We start from the raw sequence: 18,449 nt of genomic DNA, 5'->3' as shown, positions 1-18,449 counted from the left end.
TGCGATTGCTTATGTAGTAAGTGATGGTTCAGTAACGATGTTTGTTTTAAAAAGGCAGGAATTGAATGATGTATGTAATATTGCTTAGGTTGTATGATGCAGTGTATAGAAATATATATGGAGTATAATGCTTGTTATGTTAATATAGTTTGATTACTTTTATATGAATGTAAATTTGCCTATATCACAAGTGATAATTCAATAAACATGTCTGGAAAAAAAAGTATTTGGAAGTGAAAGTTAAATGGACAAAGTTAAATTGCTAGAATTGTCTAACTCTCTTCAGTTGTAAGGACATGAATTTCATTTCCATAGTAGATGGGCTACTAAAGAAAGTCCATTCACATTCAGAGAAATAGTTTTATTAATGTAATTTCCCCAGTCCCATTTCCCAGAAATCAGCCCTAGATCATTTTTTTCTGTTTCTGCCTTACTGTTTTTACCTTTTTTAGTACATTTCCATACTCTACATAGTTTTATGATTGAGCTTGCATGCTTAGGTAAGGGAAGTATGGGAAGTGCAGCAGGGGCAAAAAAGGCTAGTTTTTGGTCCCCGCAGTCTAATAAGCAGATGTGAAACTTCAGTGGGTTTTAATTTAAGAAATTAGTGTTTTTAATTAGTGTTCATTTATTTGAATTAATAAGTTTAGAGCCATTCTTTTAATCATCTTAATACTTTTTAAACACTTCTGTTTCATTCTAAGTTTACCTCTTTTGAAGGAATGTTAGTACAAAGGTATTCTCATTGTTACTACTTTGGATACAAATTGATGTATGTTCTTAAGTCTTAAAAAGTAATGTTTGCCCACCATATCTGTTCTTCACTATGGGAAATTTTTAGCTTAATGAGCGGAAAAGACTCTGCACCACTGCAGGATGCAAAGGGAAACAATTCAATGCGAAATTAGTTTATTCAAGGGTGAGACCTGCACTGCTTTTGGAATTTCTGTTGGGGAACTGACACCTAGTCCTGTAGATATAACCCAAGTCATTTATGGTGTTGCATTGACTTCTTGCAGATGTAGTTTTTATGCAAATTCACTTACACATAACATTACTTTATCCATGCCCCCCTCCAAAATAAAATTAATATAGTGAATTACCATGTGATTATTTTATTTTTTGCCAGACCATCAAGCAAAATATTTGAATTCCTTAATAAAAGTAGAACTGTAAACCAAGTAACAGTGCAACTTTCAGGATGCAGACATTACAAAATTATTTGTAAAATGAAGATTCATAAAAGTAGAATGGCAGTGTTCCCAGACCACTTTTGTTTCCACGCAACATAAGTGACTGCTCAGTCAAACTCCAACTACAGAAACCAAGAAGTAGCATCTAAGACTGCTCACTCCTACCACTTAAATATGTGGCAATGACAGTGAAAGTGGGGTTAATGACCTGAGCAAAACTGCCCCCCTCAACCTGAAGACTTGCTAATGACGTAGGAAGGATGGTCTACAAAATGTTTACACCAAAAAGGGCAAGCTCTTCACTTCCCAATCATTAAATATCTTTTCCCCTCTCTACAACATAAGTACATTCTATCCATACTTCACTTTCTCTTTGGACTACAATTTCAATTCTTGACTTAGATTCCCAAGCAAGTCTTCATGGACAACAATGTTTGCCTGGACAGACAGTTAAGTTATGATGGCAAAATAATATGTTTTTATAGACACGACTTGATATCCTTATAAGAACAGAGTAGATTGTTTGGTGTATTTATAATTTTGCTTTTTCATTTTGTATGAATTGGATTAGTAATTTTAAGTCTTGTTTTTGAAAAATATAGTAAGAGTTTAAGGCCTTTATTTGTCCTAGTGAGCATTATTCCAACACACTTGTTTACATGCAGATATATTTTCTTCCTTTGTTTTAAATCATTACTGAACTGTTGAGTACTTCTCTGATGAATTTATCTTACTGATTTCAAAACGCTCTCCTTTACAGGGTATATTTCCTTCTTCATATATTGAGCACAAAGATGCACAAGTTGAGGGAAAAGGGTAAGTTTTGAATAAAAATGTGCAGTATGATTTTTTTAAAGCAGTGTACATGGGTGATTCTCTGTCAAAATGCTTATGCCATGGCAGTGGAGAAAGGGCTATTTGCTGCCTACACGACTGCTAAGAGTTCATCATAATATGTGTTATGGATTAGAGTGATTAAATGTTATTTTATGGGATGTCATTCAGCTCAGCTGGGTGCTGTATACATTTGTAACACTTTTTGCAACAGCAGCTTCTGTAATCGCAACTTTCTCATACCTAGTGGCAGTTATCTTGTAGCTAATTCGGCTGCATTCATTTGTTAAGTTTTATACAGAGTAGATCCCTGAAAATAGAAATTTGCATTTGGTGTACGCAGTAGTTTGTAACTGTACATATATGAAGAAAGTGAAATCAGCTGAAATATGTGGACATGTGTGATCCTTGTTTCTTAATTTCTGAATATGTTTATCAGTTTAATAGATTTGTAGACTGACACCAGAAGTGAGATTGTGGGCCTTAATATTGGCCATGTGATGGTGATAGAACGTTTAAGTTGAAATGAGAGAATTGAAATGACAGTTTCTACTGCTAATCTGGTTGAGAGGGTTTGGGCTTGAAAATGTATTGCTGTTTGCAAAAATGTACATTATGTTTTATATAAAAGTTAATGCATGAAGACCTGATAACTTACTGATTTGAGATGTGCCTTTAAGCCCATAAAAATGTGATATAGATGAACTCGCATTGAAGCTGTATGAAGTAACTTTCATTTCATCTTTCATCACAAGTAAACAATGAGGACAAAACATTTTGCTGTAGTAGCAGAGGAATATATTTTGTCATAGTCTGTACTGCGCATTAGTTGAAACTGTGTTATCAGAGATGGGTAAGTACTGTGGCTGCGTTTCTGTAACAGGAACATCATGATGGGCACCCACTTTGGCATTTTTGGTGGGGTTACATAGGGAATAAGATGATCCTGACTATGGCTATAGATTTTACCTGATGATCAGCAAAGACATATGCAGCCATCAAACACTGGACCCAACCCAGACTGGCTTTGTCAAGGAAAGGTCGTGGATGAGGGAAAACTGTGTATACTGTTTGTCTGAACCTAACTAAGGCACTTGATACAATACTCTACTCGGGTAGAGTTGACGAACTCAGCATAAACCCCTGCATCACTGGTTTGCACCTGGCTCACAGATGGGCCCCAGGAAGTCAGGATCAATGTGACCACCTCCACTAAGAGACTGCTCACTAGTGGGGTATCTTAGGGCTGTGTGCTGTCACCACTCTTTTTTTGGCATCTACTTTTTGGAAGTTAAGGCTAATGTCAAAGACCTTTGGCTGACAAAATTTACAAATGACTACAAATTGGAAGCTAACATAGATTCTACCTATGACACAAACATCTTACAAAGATAGTCTATGACAGACAGATGGCTGGTGTCAAAATCACAAGTTATAACTCAGTGCCAAGAAATGTATTAGTGCCTCTTGGGGAAAACTCCCATGCAGGTTAATTATTCCATCGATAAGACACATCTTAGAGTTGACCCAGTATTCTGGGATCTGGGAACATATGTAGACAGTAATCTGTTCTTTCCACAACAAGTGGCCAAGGTAGTAAGAAAATCATTTTATGTCACCTAACCTGTAAGTAAGAGCATGGCATCCAGGTCCAAGGAAGTCATAATGCCAGTTTATTTGGCCCTTATCAGACCCATCATTGAATATAATGCTCCCTTCAGCATGTACCTGACTAGATTTATGGAATACCAACAAACAGTCCTTGCCAAAAGAATCCAGGTTATAAACATATTGTTCTATAAAGATTACCTTAAAGCACTATCACTATACTTTGGTGTCATACAGGTTACTAAGAGATGATCTATGCCAGGCATACAAGGCATCCTTAAATCCACTAATGGATCTTTTGCACATCTGCAAAATGAACAGCCTCATAATCACTTGATGCAAGGATTTAAATTTTGCTTATGACATTAGTAAGATGTGTTGGCAGGACAGATACGTATCTCGGAGGATCCCCATGCTCTGATACAGGCTCCCCGTCCATGTAAAGCAAAGTCCTTCCCTAATGCTATTTAACCATCATCTTGCCCAGTGAATGGGAAATTGGAAAATTTACGTGAGTCTGGTCCCCTAGGTCTCTGAACAGAGGCAGGCAGTAATACACAAACTAACATATCCTCCCCAAATAACATCTAGAAACTTCCTAACTGACGTTCCTCTCCTAATAAATGTCCATGATACATAGTAACCCAATTGGTTTGGGTTGCACAGCTAAGCTTTGAAAGTCCATGATGGGTGGTGGTAAGCCTAGTATATACCTAAGCAGTTGAATACCAATCCTACTCTTTATGATAAGGATGGGAAAAGTAAATATTTCTTCAACTTGGGTTTTCACAATTTTGAATTCAAAGTCTTGTATGTTAAATTTTCTTCTGACAGGTTGTGAAAGTATAAGGAATATTGTGCCAGCTGTTTATTTTGTGAAGAAAAATCTGTTTTAAATAACTTGAGTATCCTCCATTGTACAGATCACGACTCATTGTTTGCAGTGCATTTATGAGATTCTTGATCCTTCTTCCAGGTCAGTGGCCACTGGTACTGTTTTGAGTAGGTTTACATGACTGCATTTTCAGAAACTTCCAGATACTAAAAATGAGGTTTCAAATTCTCCCTTTGGTACCAAATATGTTTTTGATCATTTCTGCAGCCAAAGTGTAATGAAAGAGGCAAGCTGATATAGGGAATCTCTAAGAATTTCAACCCTCCTTTTTAAATTGTCCAAGGGGTTTTCTTTCTCCTCATCCAATTTTGACAAAAAACAGAACAGTCACAGCAGAGTTTGGATAAACCAATGTTTAAGAAATGGCAAGGGGGTTCTTAGAAGAAATGGAAAGGTGGTTCCAAAATGAAATCTCAAACCTTTAAAAACTAAGGACAGTCCAAGTCTGAATAGCTAATCTAGAGACCTTGTGACCCACTTCCACCCTGGCCCCTTTTTTCTTCTAGAAAGTCTGTATCTCACTTTTTCTCTTTGGCAACAGATTATTTCAAACAAATTATTTCTGAAAATCACTCATCAAGGTTGCATATGGCAGTGGGAGGAAATTCTCCTTTTCCAGGAGGTTATTCCTCATACTCCAGATCAGACTATTTTGTTTACACCTGTTTTTCATCACATGCTGTCCCAAGGAGTGATAGGTCAGTTCTTTCTTCCCATGTGGGGAAAAAGTCAAAGTAAATGTTATTATTATTTAGAACTACACATGTGTAACCTAAATAAAATTTCATGCATCAGCTCAATTCTTGAGATTACACAGGAAAGTGAAACAACACATACAAGCAGAGGAATAAACATAGCTAACAAGTACAGTACTACTCTCAATACCCTGTTTAAAGTAATACAAAACACCCCACAAATTGAACAATGCCCAAGTTATTTGTCTAATATCCCACTTGAGTGGGTTAAATAATACTGACTATGGATAAATAAAAATTGGCTTGTGTGTCCATACCCCTGGGACTAGTGTCAGAGTTCAGAAGCCTAATCACTATTGGGTAGAAACTGTTATTGAATCTTTTAGTCCTGCAACAGTTTCGATATCTCCTGCTCGATGCCAGATGCTTAAGAGTCCATGCACAGGATGCGTGGTGTCCTGTATTATTTTGTTGGCCCTTTGGATGCTTCTTGCAGAATAAACTTTTTTCAAAGTTTTTTTTTTCCCAAGGGTGTTCCTAGTGCCAAAGAAGGAAAACGCTTAGAGGCGAGTTCTGGGTCTTTCTTGCCTAAGCCTGTTTGTGATGGTGCTCAAATTCAAAATGATGTCTCTTCACAGCCTGTTGCCCCCTTCTTCCTCTTTCAACTTTCTTTTTAACACTAGACTTAAAAGATACTTATCACATCCTTATTCATCCAGACTTTAGATGCTTTTTAAAGTTGTTTGTGTGGATTACATTATCAGTTCTCTGCCTTACCCTTTGGACTATCCACTGCACCGTGTGTGTTCACAATGTGTCTCACTCCATTTATAGCTCATTGCAGGCTACAGGATAGTCACATTTTTCCATATTTGGATGACTTGCTTATCTTTGCAGTCTCTTTTTCAAAGTATCTGGAATGTCTGTCTTGAGTGAGCAATCTCTTACACAAGCTGGGATTTCAAGTGAACATTCAGAAGTCTTTCTCGACTCTCTCACACAGGGTTGTATTTCTGAGATGTCAACCAGACATCTCTATACAGAGAGCTTTTCTTCCACAGGAAAAAAAAAATCTTTATTTAGATCTCTTTCTAAGGTTTTCCACTCAGACTTTGGTCGCTGCATGGGAATTCTTCAGGATACTGGGTCTCGTTGCATCTGTGATTCTCATGTTACTCCTGGAAAGACTCATAAGAGAAAGATTCATTGGTATCTGAAATCTGTCTGGTCCCATCATCAACACCCTTTTATCTTTTAAAAATCCCAGTACTAAGATTCATCAGAAGAGAAGTGTTTTTGTACTGACAATGTATCCTTAAGTCCAGGTCTTGCCTTCTCCTTCCCTGCTTCAAGACAGTCAGTTGCCACAAACCCTTCTGGGTTTACTTTGGGGACATTTTTAAGAGGGAAGAAAGTGCAGGGCATGTGGGAGTTCCTCAAGTAGACCTCTTTGCCTCTTCTTTGAACAATTAACTAACAAAGTTATGTTACAGGACACTGTGGAAGAAGGCCTGAAAGACAGATGACTTTTCTTTTCCTTGAACAGGAATGTTCCTGTATGCTTTCCCCCTAATACCCAGGGTAATTCTGAAGCTTCAGAAGGAATTCCCCAAGATCATTGTGGTGGCTCATTTCTGACCTAGTCAACTGTGGTTCATCCTTCTTTTGGAAATGGGCCAAGTGTGGTTACCGCATGCCTCCTATTGGACTGGTTTTCACAAGAATAGGGGTTGTTTGCTACAACCAGACATCAGTCATCTTCGGTTGACTGCCTGGATGATAGGGCCTTAATTTCTTTTAGGCATCTGTTTACTGAGGACTTGCAACAGGTACTAATGGAGGTAAGAAAGCCTGCTACTGGAAAATTGTACATTAGCAAACAAGAAATGTTTTCTTGTTTGTACCAACAACATAACCAGCACCCATTCGGGGCTAGTTCTCTGGTTTTACAATATTTGTGTGAGTTACTATCTTGTGGACTTTATTTCTCTATCAAGGTTCATTTATCAGCCATTTCAGCATATTTGCCTATGGAACTTCCTCTTTCAATGCAGTCGCATGTAAAAATGTTATTGAAAGGGGTTTTGCATAAGAGGCCTACAAGAAAACCAGCGTTTCCCTTGGGATCTTAAATTTGTGTTAGGGAAGCTAACAGTTGCTCCATTTGAGCCCGCTCATCTTGCTGAAGTGATGTTCTTAAGATGGAAAACAGTTTTACTGATTGCTGTGACCTTTGCAAGAAGAGTATCTGAGTTGCAAGCTTTTATGCCGAGTCAACCCAATCTCCATAGGGACAGATTTTCTTTGAAAGCTAATCATTCTTTTCTGTCTGAAGTTGAGTCCAAGTTTACATTAAGCCAAAATATATATCTCCCAGTTTTCTTCTTTGAACCAAAAAATGAGGGAAAAGATGATGCCATACCTTGGATATCCACAGACTACTCGGGTCCTATCTTAATAGACCTAAATCTTTCAAGTTTGGATCAGTTGTTCATTTCTTGTGAAGGAAAGAGGCAAACTGTGTCAAAACAGACCATTTCCCAATGGTTGTCTAAGGCTATTCTCTTTTATTATACTCAGCATGACCGATGTATTCCAGGCAGGGTCAAGAGCTACTCTGCTAGAGCATTGGCTTAATCTATGGCTTATGGGAAAGGCTTGGCTTCTAGAAGTATTCTGGAAGCTATTACTTGGTCCTCTGTACATAAATTTACAAAGCATCACTAACTTGATTCCTTTTTGCTCGTCTCAAGTTTTGCTCGGAGCATTCACCAGGGGCTCCTGGACTCCTTTCCATCCACCTCATAAGTGTAGTTTGCTGTGGTAATCTACCCATGTAGCTAAAGCTATTGCTTTGATCAATAGAATGAACATAGTACAGTTGTGAAAGTTTTACTTACTATAACATTAGATGTTCAAATTATCACTGCTGCAGTGGCTGCTTCCTCCCTCCATCCCCCTTTCTTTTTTGCTGTGTTATATTTATGCCAGGGTGTGGATAATTTTAGTTTTTTGTTGTTCCTAGCATTGCCCTTCCAGGTCTCTGCTTCCTTCTGTCTCCAGGCAGGATATCTCTGAATGGCTTTGTGCCCAAACTTGTCTTTTAGTCAGCTCTGCTCGAGCTGTTGGACAGTTTGGATGCATGAAAAGTGCCCTGAAGTTTTGTAAGCTGGCCAGCCATTTTTATCCTTTGCAGGGTATATACCCCCTGTAGTTAAGGCTACTGCATCATTCAGACATATACTGTTATGGTAAGTTCAACTTGTGCAACTGTACTGTCTTATTCTGCAGCTTTTAAAGACTTGTAAAAATCAGCTGTTGGGTTCAAAATGATAACAAAAAAAAAAAAAATCATGTCCTAGAGGGTTATGAAACTGTTTTCAGTTGTAACCACATTATATGTTTGAGACATGAATGCCAAAAAAATTCACAGCTTGGCATCAATGTCAAGAACACAGTATCTGGATATGAGCAATGAGAGACTATCATAACTTTTTGTAGCATATGGAGTTAAATCTACTCTGTGTACTAGCTGTTAGGGGGAGAGAAAACGGTGTTTTACCACTTTGAAAGTTAGTAAAGCACTTGGTGAGTGCTGTCACATAGACAAGTCAGGAATAAACTGGGGACAACTTTTAAATGCTACTCTAATTTAAATACGTTACTTACAGACTGACATCTGTGAACTTACTTAGACGTAGGAGGAAAGATATTCAGTAACCGTTGAGAGTGAAGGAATATCCCTATGCAGTTAAAAATGCACTTGAAACTACTTGCATCCTTCTCTCATCCTTACTAACCTAGAGGCATCACAAAAATCTAAACTTGAACAATGCTATAATAAAGTGACTAAGTTTGCAGCAAATACCCCTTAAACAACCCACCAATGTTCATAGGTAGATACTAGGCTATCTGCCCGAAAGCATTTTATAAGTCTAGCCGGAATATGTTGGCTTTCGCCGCCCCCTTAGATTAGTTCCCTGTGCCTCTGTCCAGCAGAGCAATTGAAGTGATCCCTGGGGTAAACTTTCTGTTTCCCATCCACTCGTCAAGGTTTCTCTTGAAGAGGGTTAGTGAGGAGCTCTGCCTAATGTAGATTGGAATCTTGTTCCAGAGCATGGGAAGTCTCTGGGACAGGAATCTATCCCTCCAGCACATCCTATTTATTGTTGTGGTGAGGTTTAGATCCCTGGAGCGTGTTTAGCACTAAAAGGCTAAATTAGTTGGAACTACCCTATCCACTGACATGTACAGAGCTTCTAACCACCTATAAAATTAACCAGCATTCATCTGGTAGTCCAGCACTAAGTACCATTCTACACAATCAGTCATTATGATCCAATGGCCAAAACATCCTCTTTGTCTACAAACCTATCAAGTCTTCCAGGCATGACTTGTACACCTACCATGTTGCTAAGGTGTTGGACCTCCCTACCTGTATCCATCAATTCAAAACCCTTCAAGTCCTTTAAAACCATTCTAAAAGACTTTCTAGCCAAAATCTGTCTGTTCTTTTTCAACCCCAGGATAAACTGTATCCATAAAAATGAAGAATTAGTTGTTCGTACCTCACCCCTCCATACTCTCAACTTATTTACTCATACGTTCATATGCAAGTTCTAAGCTAGCTGCCCCTTACTGGCCATTTTAAGCCTATCCAGTTTCCCTTTTTGTGCTCAAAATACCCTATCCCGTTTGGTTGTAGATTACTGACCATGGAATGGGTAAAGCCTATTGTGTATTACCGCTAATGACAATTAATGGGATCATACCATAGATAATCTGAGGGAACACATGCATGGGATAAAGCATTTAGGATCAGCCTGTGTCCATTAGTAGTACAGGGGCAGTCCTGGGGTAAATTTTCTGTTTCCTATCCATAGATCTAATTGCCCTTGAAAATGGACAGGGATGAACTTTGTGGATGAGTAGTTTGTTCCACAGCAGCAGTATCCTCTCCGAGATGTACCTGTTCCTCCAAGTCCTTCTGTTTATGCTTGACTCTCGAACGTTCGACTGCTGAATCCTACACAAAGGCACTGTACGAGCACATCTACTCGTGCATGAATCGTGCCATCCCAAATAGAACCAAGATGCTCTCCTCCAAAAAAAGGAAGCCAATCTGATGGTCCCCTGCCATAAACTATACAACAGAAGAAAGAAACCGTTGCAGAAAAGAGGAAAAATCCAGGATGCAAAAAACTCCCTTACCAGCCTCAGTAAAAAGCTGAGATCCTTCATAAAATCCCCCAAAGCTAGTTACGAAAATAAAATTGCCGAAGTTTCCAAAGACAGCCACAAGGCATTCTATAGTTTTGTCAAGAATCTAAGTGGCAATGCTCAGATCTGCTCTGAACTACAACAGAATGGCATTAAATATACTGATCCCAAGGATATTACCAATATCCTGACAGATAGATGTAGTGCCAACTTCACCCCCCTCTCACCCCCCTAAAAGGCCCATCTCAATACCAAAAGATTGCCAAATTCTGGTAATCACGGCCACACAGGTAGAAGCCGCACTCTCCAAAGCTAAGAATACCACATCCGTGGGACCAGATGCCATCCCAGGCTGTGTACTACATGAACTAAAAAATGAACTGGCACCTCACCTGAGTGTCATGTTTAATCATAGCCTCATCTCCGGCTTCTTGCCCAATGAGTGGTGCACAACTACAGTTATCCTACTCCACAAGGGGGGAATCTACCTTGGATCCTGGGAACTACTGTCCCATCAGTCTGACGAGCCTGAACTGCAAGGGCATGGAATGCATTATCATGGAATTTGTAAACAAAGATATTGGCAACCTTCAAATACTGGACCCCACGCAGTTTGGGTTCATGAAGGGCCGATCTTGTCTCCTGAACCTGATTGACTTCTTCGAATCAGTCTCCACAGCTGTGGACGAGGGTAAGGCAGTCCACACAGCCTGTCTGGACCTTGCCAAGGCCTTGGGCACCACCCCCCACTCTGAAATCATAGATAAACTTACTAAGCTGGTCATAAATCCCTACATCACTCGATGGGTTGCCAACTGGCTTATTGATGGAACCCAGACTGTAAAAGTAGCTGACTCCAAATCCAGCTCCAGACAAGTGGAGTACCTCCTGGTTCAGTCCTGGGACCGCTCTTGTTTGGCATCTACAGGCCAACACTAAAGGACTCTGGCTAACAAAGTTCACAGATGACTGCAAACTGGGAGCCATTATTGAATCCCCAAATGATGTGGATATTCTACAAAAGGGCCTTACAGAAACAGATGCTTGGTGCTAAAGCCATAGGCTTAAGCTTAATGCCAAGAAATTTATAGTTATCCCCTTTGTGAAAAACCATGTACCCATGAATTACCACATAGGTGGCAGTACACTAAACACCGAAAGTGTGATGAGAGACTTAGGGACACAGGTGGACAGTGGTCTCACCTTCGATAACCACATCTTCACAACAGTCAGGAAATCCTATGTGGCACACCTCATCACTAAGGGCTTTTCATCCAGAAAAAAGAGGTCATTTTCCCACTGTATCCCTCATTAGACCCATTATAGAGTACAATGCCTCATTTGGTATGTATCTCACAAGACATCTGCAACAGCTGGAAAGGCCGCAGAAGTACCTCACTAAAAGAATCACAGGCCTAAAGCAGATGTCCTATGCTGACAGTCTTTAAAAAAAACTCCATCTATACTCTGTGGCATATCGTCTACTCAGAGGCGATCTCTGCACAACATACAAGGCCATGTCAAAACCTGAGCTGTTGGACATGCTCCACTTAAAGAAATCCCAATCCCTCAGAGCCACACGCTCCAGGGATCTAAACCTTGTCATCACAATGAACAAAACATGCTGGGGAGAGAGAGGTTCTTGACCCAGAGACTCCCCATACTCTGGAATAGACTTGCCCATACATGTCGAGCAGAGCACCTCCTTGGCCCTCCTTCAAAAGGAACCTTGTCAATTGGATGGGAGATAGGAAATTCACCCCGGGGATCACATCAGTCGCCCTGCTAGACAGGGGTCCAGGGAAGTAAATATTGTGGGAAGAAATACCCAGAGAATTGTTAGGGGTAGGCTTGTATAGGCCCTAGGGCCAATAGCCATAGTACCAACCTGTGAACCTATAAGAGGTTTACATCCCCTAGACGGAGTATTTCTGATGCCATTTGACTTTCTAATGTGCAGTAAATCCATTAGTAATGGGTCAGAGAATGCCTTGTATGCTAAACACAGGTCACATCATAGCAGTCTGTAGGATACCAAGTATAGTGACATGGCTTTGAGTCAGTCCATGTAGGACATGTTCAGGCATTGTATCCTCTTATCTTGTCATTTTAAGGATAAATACAATAGTGATTGTTCTGTATTACAAGGTACTGTTTTAGAACAAATGTATGTTAAAGATGAAGGTTTTCTTAAAGAATTATGTATAAAGAGTCTATTTATTTTAAAATATGGTACTATCGTTCCTGTGGGACTAAATGGGGAAATTAATTGGAAGTTTTATCTAATTAAGTGATTGTGTAATTGAATGATTGCTTGGTTGATTTTGTATATTAAGTATTGGATTGTAGTATATGGCATTACTCCTTGAAGGTCTTGTACCAAGGCGCTTGAGAATAAAAGTGTTATGGATATGTGCCACTGGTTTTGGTTTTGTCTCTTTCATGAAGTCGTTTGTGATTGTATCCCCTTAGGTTGCATGTATTTGGACAGATGTGCCAAAGGGGGCATCATATTCAATGATTGGCCTGATGAGTGTTGAAAAAATGGCAACAGTGACATCCCTAGATCTAGACACCATTCCTTTGTTTATAAGCTGTACAATATAGAAGGACTTTCTTACAACAATAGATACATGTTGGTCATAAGTTAGGTCTCTGTCCAGACAAGTTCCCAAATCTCATACAGCTGTGTTAATTCTTAGGGGAGATATTGTCAATTTGGTAGTTCCCTAGGGTAGATGACTTCCCAAAGGGTACAATGATGTGTTTTTTGGCATTTAGTTTAAAACCATGATTTTGACACCAGTTATTTGCGACAAACCTTCCTGCAGGATGAACACCAGATGGCCATCTCAAATGTAAAACAATTTTGTTACTTGAGCACAATAAAACAAACTGTTCTCCACTCAATACTGTATAAAACTAAACTGTAAATCTGACAGTAATGAATATGTTCATGGACTTCATTCATATTTTATTGAAGTTACTCTGTGTTTCTTGGTAGTAGAATAACATTGATATAAAACACTATCCTGGAATGTGACTCACTGGAGGTGTCATCACTTGATGTACATTCTGTAAGTAAGTCTTGCAAACTGCATTGAGGTTTAATATAGCAGAAGTGCCATGGCTAAAGAAACCTTTGAGCAATACTTTCTGTCCATGTTAACTTATCTGTATGTTACTCCTGGATCTAGTTCTAATATGCAGACGTGCTTGGCTTGCTAGTACTTACGTTTTGATTCAGAATAAGAGTGTTTTATTGGCCTCAAATAATAAAAAGTAATAGAACTGTTTTGCGTTTGTTCATCAGGTGTGAATCATCTGTAAACAGTATATTGAAAATTCATAAAACAATAATTCTAAAAATGACTTTAACTCAGGCTTAAATTAATAAAGGGAAGAAACAATGCATGTTTATGCAGCACATCTTTGCACTTCATAGGTTCATAGGTTCATACTAGGCTATCTGCCCAAGGGTATTTACAAGCCTAGCCCATAGTTTTGTGGCTTACGCCACCCCTTTAGTATGGGGAACTATACCCATTATTTTGCTGTGCCTCTGTTGAGCAGTGACACTGAGGTAATCCCTGGGGTATATCTTCAAACTGTTTAGCCCGGTAATTTATGGATGGCAGTAAATATAAAAGGTGGTGCATATTTAGTACTTGCTTCTCAGAGGAGCAGTTTGAGTTGGTGAAAAAAGGGTTCTATTGACAGATGTACCTGAGCTGCTACAGGCCACAATATGCTCATACTTGCTCTTTTTTTTATGACTGTTATCCTTTCACAGAGCTAATGGCTAGTGAAGAAACAGGTCTGTCACTACTTTTGTTCCCAGTGCTGATAACTCAGATTATGCTTCTGCTTAGTAAGAAATGCAGTGCAATTTGATTTAAATAGCATAAAAAATACATGAGCTTCCAGTAATACTGTCCAGCCATATAGTGTAATAGGTTCAGCTCTCATGTTTAAATTCTGTTCCCTCAAGTTTTTATATTTTTTCCATCTGCACTGCCATTGCTTTTCTTGTTGCTGTACCTTTTAGTGAGCTGAAACATTTGCATAAGTAAGTTTCAGTATTGTGTGGACAGTGACAGAGTGACTTCATGTTATGTGCAAAGACATGATGCGTATCTTATGTCAGTGTTGCATAGAAGTACTAGAGGGCAAGGGCTTCCAAAAATAAGTTAATTTTTGCATTCATAAATTGGAGTGTAATGTAGCATTTTGCCCAATAAAGTGCATTATTTGAATAGTATATAATTTCAATTTTGTATTGGGCTGCTGGGCATGTCACAGGACTAGTGCAGATTTCTTGTGTGACATCTAAAGATTTAACAAAAAAACAGTACTCTGTTCTCTTTTAATACTTAGTAAATCTGAAGTGTAAACGTTTAGGATTCTGTGGAAGTTTATATTGATTGAACATAGTTATAGTTAAAAATCTAAATGTAATTGTAAGTGCAAACATGATTTTTAAGAGCGTATGATGCAGGTAAATATTCAGATGTATTAGTCTAATTTAGCATTGTTACAGATTTATTTATTTTAATTAAGCTTTTTAAGTGTATCTATATTTTCCTCCCAATATAATTTGAAATGGGGAAGCACTTTTCTGTATTAGTATCATATCCTGAAACAAAGTAAGGTACTTTTGTGTCATTTGCAGGGGAACTTCTGAAGAGGTGGCATGGAAGGTTTCCTTTATAAAATTAATGCTGGTAATGTACTACATTTGTGAGAAGCAGAGACAATATGGTGTGGAGCAGAGAAGTTGAATGAAGAGGTGTTTAAGGAAAATGCGTGGAATATTAAAGAATTAAGAATCTTTGTGCAGCATTGCAGCACATCAAAACATGAACATGTAGCTGTTCTTCATGTTTCATTGTTGCAGTCATCACATTTGGGTTATCTGCCTGCTGGTAGCCCTCAGTCAGCCCGAATACCAGAGACGTAGTATTTCTGCGTCAGTTGCTGACTCTTCAGTACTGACGTCAGGTCATCAAGGGTATAAAAACAGGCAGCCGACGCCATTACATCAGTCTTTCTTGCCAAGGAGCCCAAAGCAGAAGCAGTTTGCACTAGTACCACTACCTGAGTTTTCGTTTCCGAATTGAATCATCCTGAAGTCTTCTAAAGCTAAGTTACCCCATTGAGGATTCTTCTTTTCTTTCTCTAACCTATGTCAGAAAAATCCACACAGAGTAATCCAAAACAACACCTTAAAATCAAGCTTAGAGATGGCAACGCACCATCTGAGCTATGTTGTAAAAAGCAGCTAGAAGATAACCCGAACAAGGCAAAACGTTTAATGACAATTCATTACTGAGAACTAATCCACAGTGCAATAATGTTAAGCGCTTTCATCTGCATAAGCAGACTTCTTCAGAATAATAAACACAGTTTGAATTCATCCATTTAAAAACTTTTTGGCGCCATTATTTCATCCTAATATTTAAAGTGCTAGTGCATATAATCCAATAACATAAAAATAATACACTTAAAAAATAATGTTACCATAATCATATTACAATACCTTACTCTTATTTAAAAAATATAGAAAATATATAAAAACTTCTATTAATACATAACAAACATCATTTTAGAATATCTTGTTAAAAAGTCATTTTATAAAGTTTTTAAATGGATGAATTCAAACTGTTTATTGTTCTGAAGAAGTCTGCTTATGCAGATGAAAGCACTTAACATTATTTCACTATGGATTAGTTCTTGGTAATGAATTGTCTTGTTCGAGTTGTCTTCTCGCTGCTTTTTACAACATAGCTCAGATGGTGCATTACCGTCTCTAAGCTTGATTTTAAGGTGTTGTTTTGGATTACTCTGTGTGGATTTTGGTAGTGGCTATGGATAAAGCAAGCGAAGGGATAGAGGCTTTATTGAATAAGGAAAACTTTATACAATTAAGGTCTGAAGTGAATTCTTTGCGGGATGAAGTAACCCGTTTGACTGAAGTAGTGGGGCGGACTCAGAATATTGCTAACAATGCGAAGAATGGAGCGGTGGAGAGAAATGATACTTTATCTGGCAGTCATGTATCTACACAAGTGGTAATACCTAATGGTCAAGGTAAAACCTTTAAGGGCATAAATACATCTTCTAATGAACTGCCTGAGATACGTAATACCACCGGTAATGCCACTTCAGATAATGAATTCACCTTTGACTTTTCACTTTTTCATGTGGATGATGATTCTGAATGCATGGGAGCTCGTCCCAGGCATCCGTTGCCGGTTAAAACCTATGCTGCGACTACTAAAATGAAAATGAATTTTCCTAACGGTATTGTACAAAATTCTTCAAGCCCGAGAGGCAATAACGAACAAACCAACAGAAATGACAATGAACAATGTAATTTAGATAACTTTTTAACTAGAGACATTGAATTTATAACTAATGGTGTCAATAATAAACATGTGTCATACTAAAGAAATATTAATGGTAACAAAGGAACATTGAAGGATATGATATTCAATCTGGGTAAACAATTATTGACCGTTAAAAGTATTAAAATAGACGATGCATACTTATTGAAATGCATATCCCTTGGTATTGTACCTATGGGGTTAAGGTTCTTTAAAATTCCTATGGGTGTCAATTCAGATAATGACACCAAGGCTGAATTTAATACACTATTTAAAATGTGTGGTATCAGTTATATGAATTTATTAATCAAAAAGAATGATAAGTTGAGTAGAATTGTTATTGATGTAGAAAAGTTAAATAATGATATAACTAGTGATTTGCTTTTCCCAAAATGGCATGATCTATATGCAAAGCAATTTAAACTGGCTGATACTAAAGCAGGGAAGATATTTGAAAGGAAAAGTAAAAAAAAATACAACGCGATATGGAACAATATAAGGAAAATAGAGCTTATATTTGGAAACAAGAACAAAGAATAAATAATAGCAACACAAAAAATGTCAGTGGGGATATGTATAGGGAAAGGGGTACGGATTTTCAAGGGGCACGGTTTTTTACACCACCTGTGAAACAGAATTACCATCAGGGGAATTGACAAAACCGATTTTAGAAAATAGTATTGTATCTAATGAAGGAAATTTATCGGAAGAAAGTATAGTAAAAGGTCTTACTGACAAGCATTTCATCAGTGTGTCAACAGAAGGAGATGAATTGGAAAAAATAGTTCACTATTGTAATGATTTAAAGGTGTACAATTACACCAATACCATCATCAAAGAAGAGCATGGCTCTTTATTCACAAAGGGTATGAAGTTCATACCTACAGTAGGTTTTAATTCAGTAGATACTATTACAGAGGTCAAACTATATTGGAGGAGGTGAAATTTGGCTATGTCATTTAATAACAATACTAAAAATACAAAGGATTTGGCTTCTAAAGAATATAGTATGTTTAGTTGTTTTGTTGAATATTATAATAATACCTATTTTTAATTATTTGTATAAAATTGTTATGATATTTCTCTTATATGTTAAAACAATAAACTTGTTTTAAAAAAAAAAAGAATATAGTATGTGTAGGAAAAAAGTACCTATATTCCCCCAAGTCACAAGAAAGTGTCTAATTTTGAAGAAATAGTATCTTTTGACTTGTATTTATACAATAAAATGATTAAAAAACAGCAGTCAAATGACAATTTAAATACAAAGGAGAAAAATTGTCTGGTAGAATTATCTAAGAATAAGAACAATAGAGTTATGAAACCAGACAAGGGAGGGGGGATTGTCCTGTATAATACTATTGATTACATCAATGATACAAAAGATTCTTATGGAATCAGGAAATTATGATATTACGTCGATTAATGAGATTAATATAAGCTATAGAAAAATTGATTTAGCCTTGGATAAATATATGATTGATCATAGAATTACAGAAGAATTATGCAAGTTTGTAATTACAAAGCACTGTTAAGTAAAAGGGAAAGTGTATGGCAGATGTTGACAGACACAACCAGGGAACCAGGTATTAATGATTATATATCTATTAAACCTTTT

General features: G+C 37.8%; 1 protein-coding gene across 1 annotated transcript in view; it reads left to right on the top strand.

Moving 5' to 3' along the window:
- Positions 1-18,449, top strand: part of DOCK1 (dedicator of cytokinesis 1) — a gene marked incomplete in the record, with an annotated part of 4,741,214 nt that overhangs the window by 400,254 nt on the left and 4,322,511 nt on the right. The window contains 1 exon segment of the mRNA XM_044056178.1: positions 1,954-2,009. Within this exon segment, the coding sequence (XP_043912113.1) occupies positions 1,954-2,009 (56 nt within the window).

The sequence above is a fragment of the Protopterus annectens genome, chromosome 14.part0, assembly GCF_019279795.1.
Source record: "Protopterus annectens isolate FY-2018-M chromosome 14.part0, PAN1.0, whole genome shotgun sequence".
NCBI lineage: Eukaryota > Metazoa > Chordata > Ceratodontiformes > Protopteridae > Protopterus > Protopterus annectens.
Note: the sequence above shows the minus strand (reverse complement) of the source record. Positions and strands in the feature narration are given on the sequence as shown.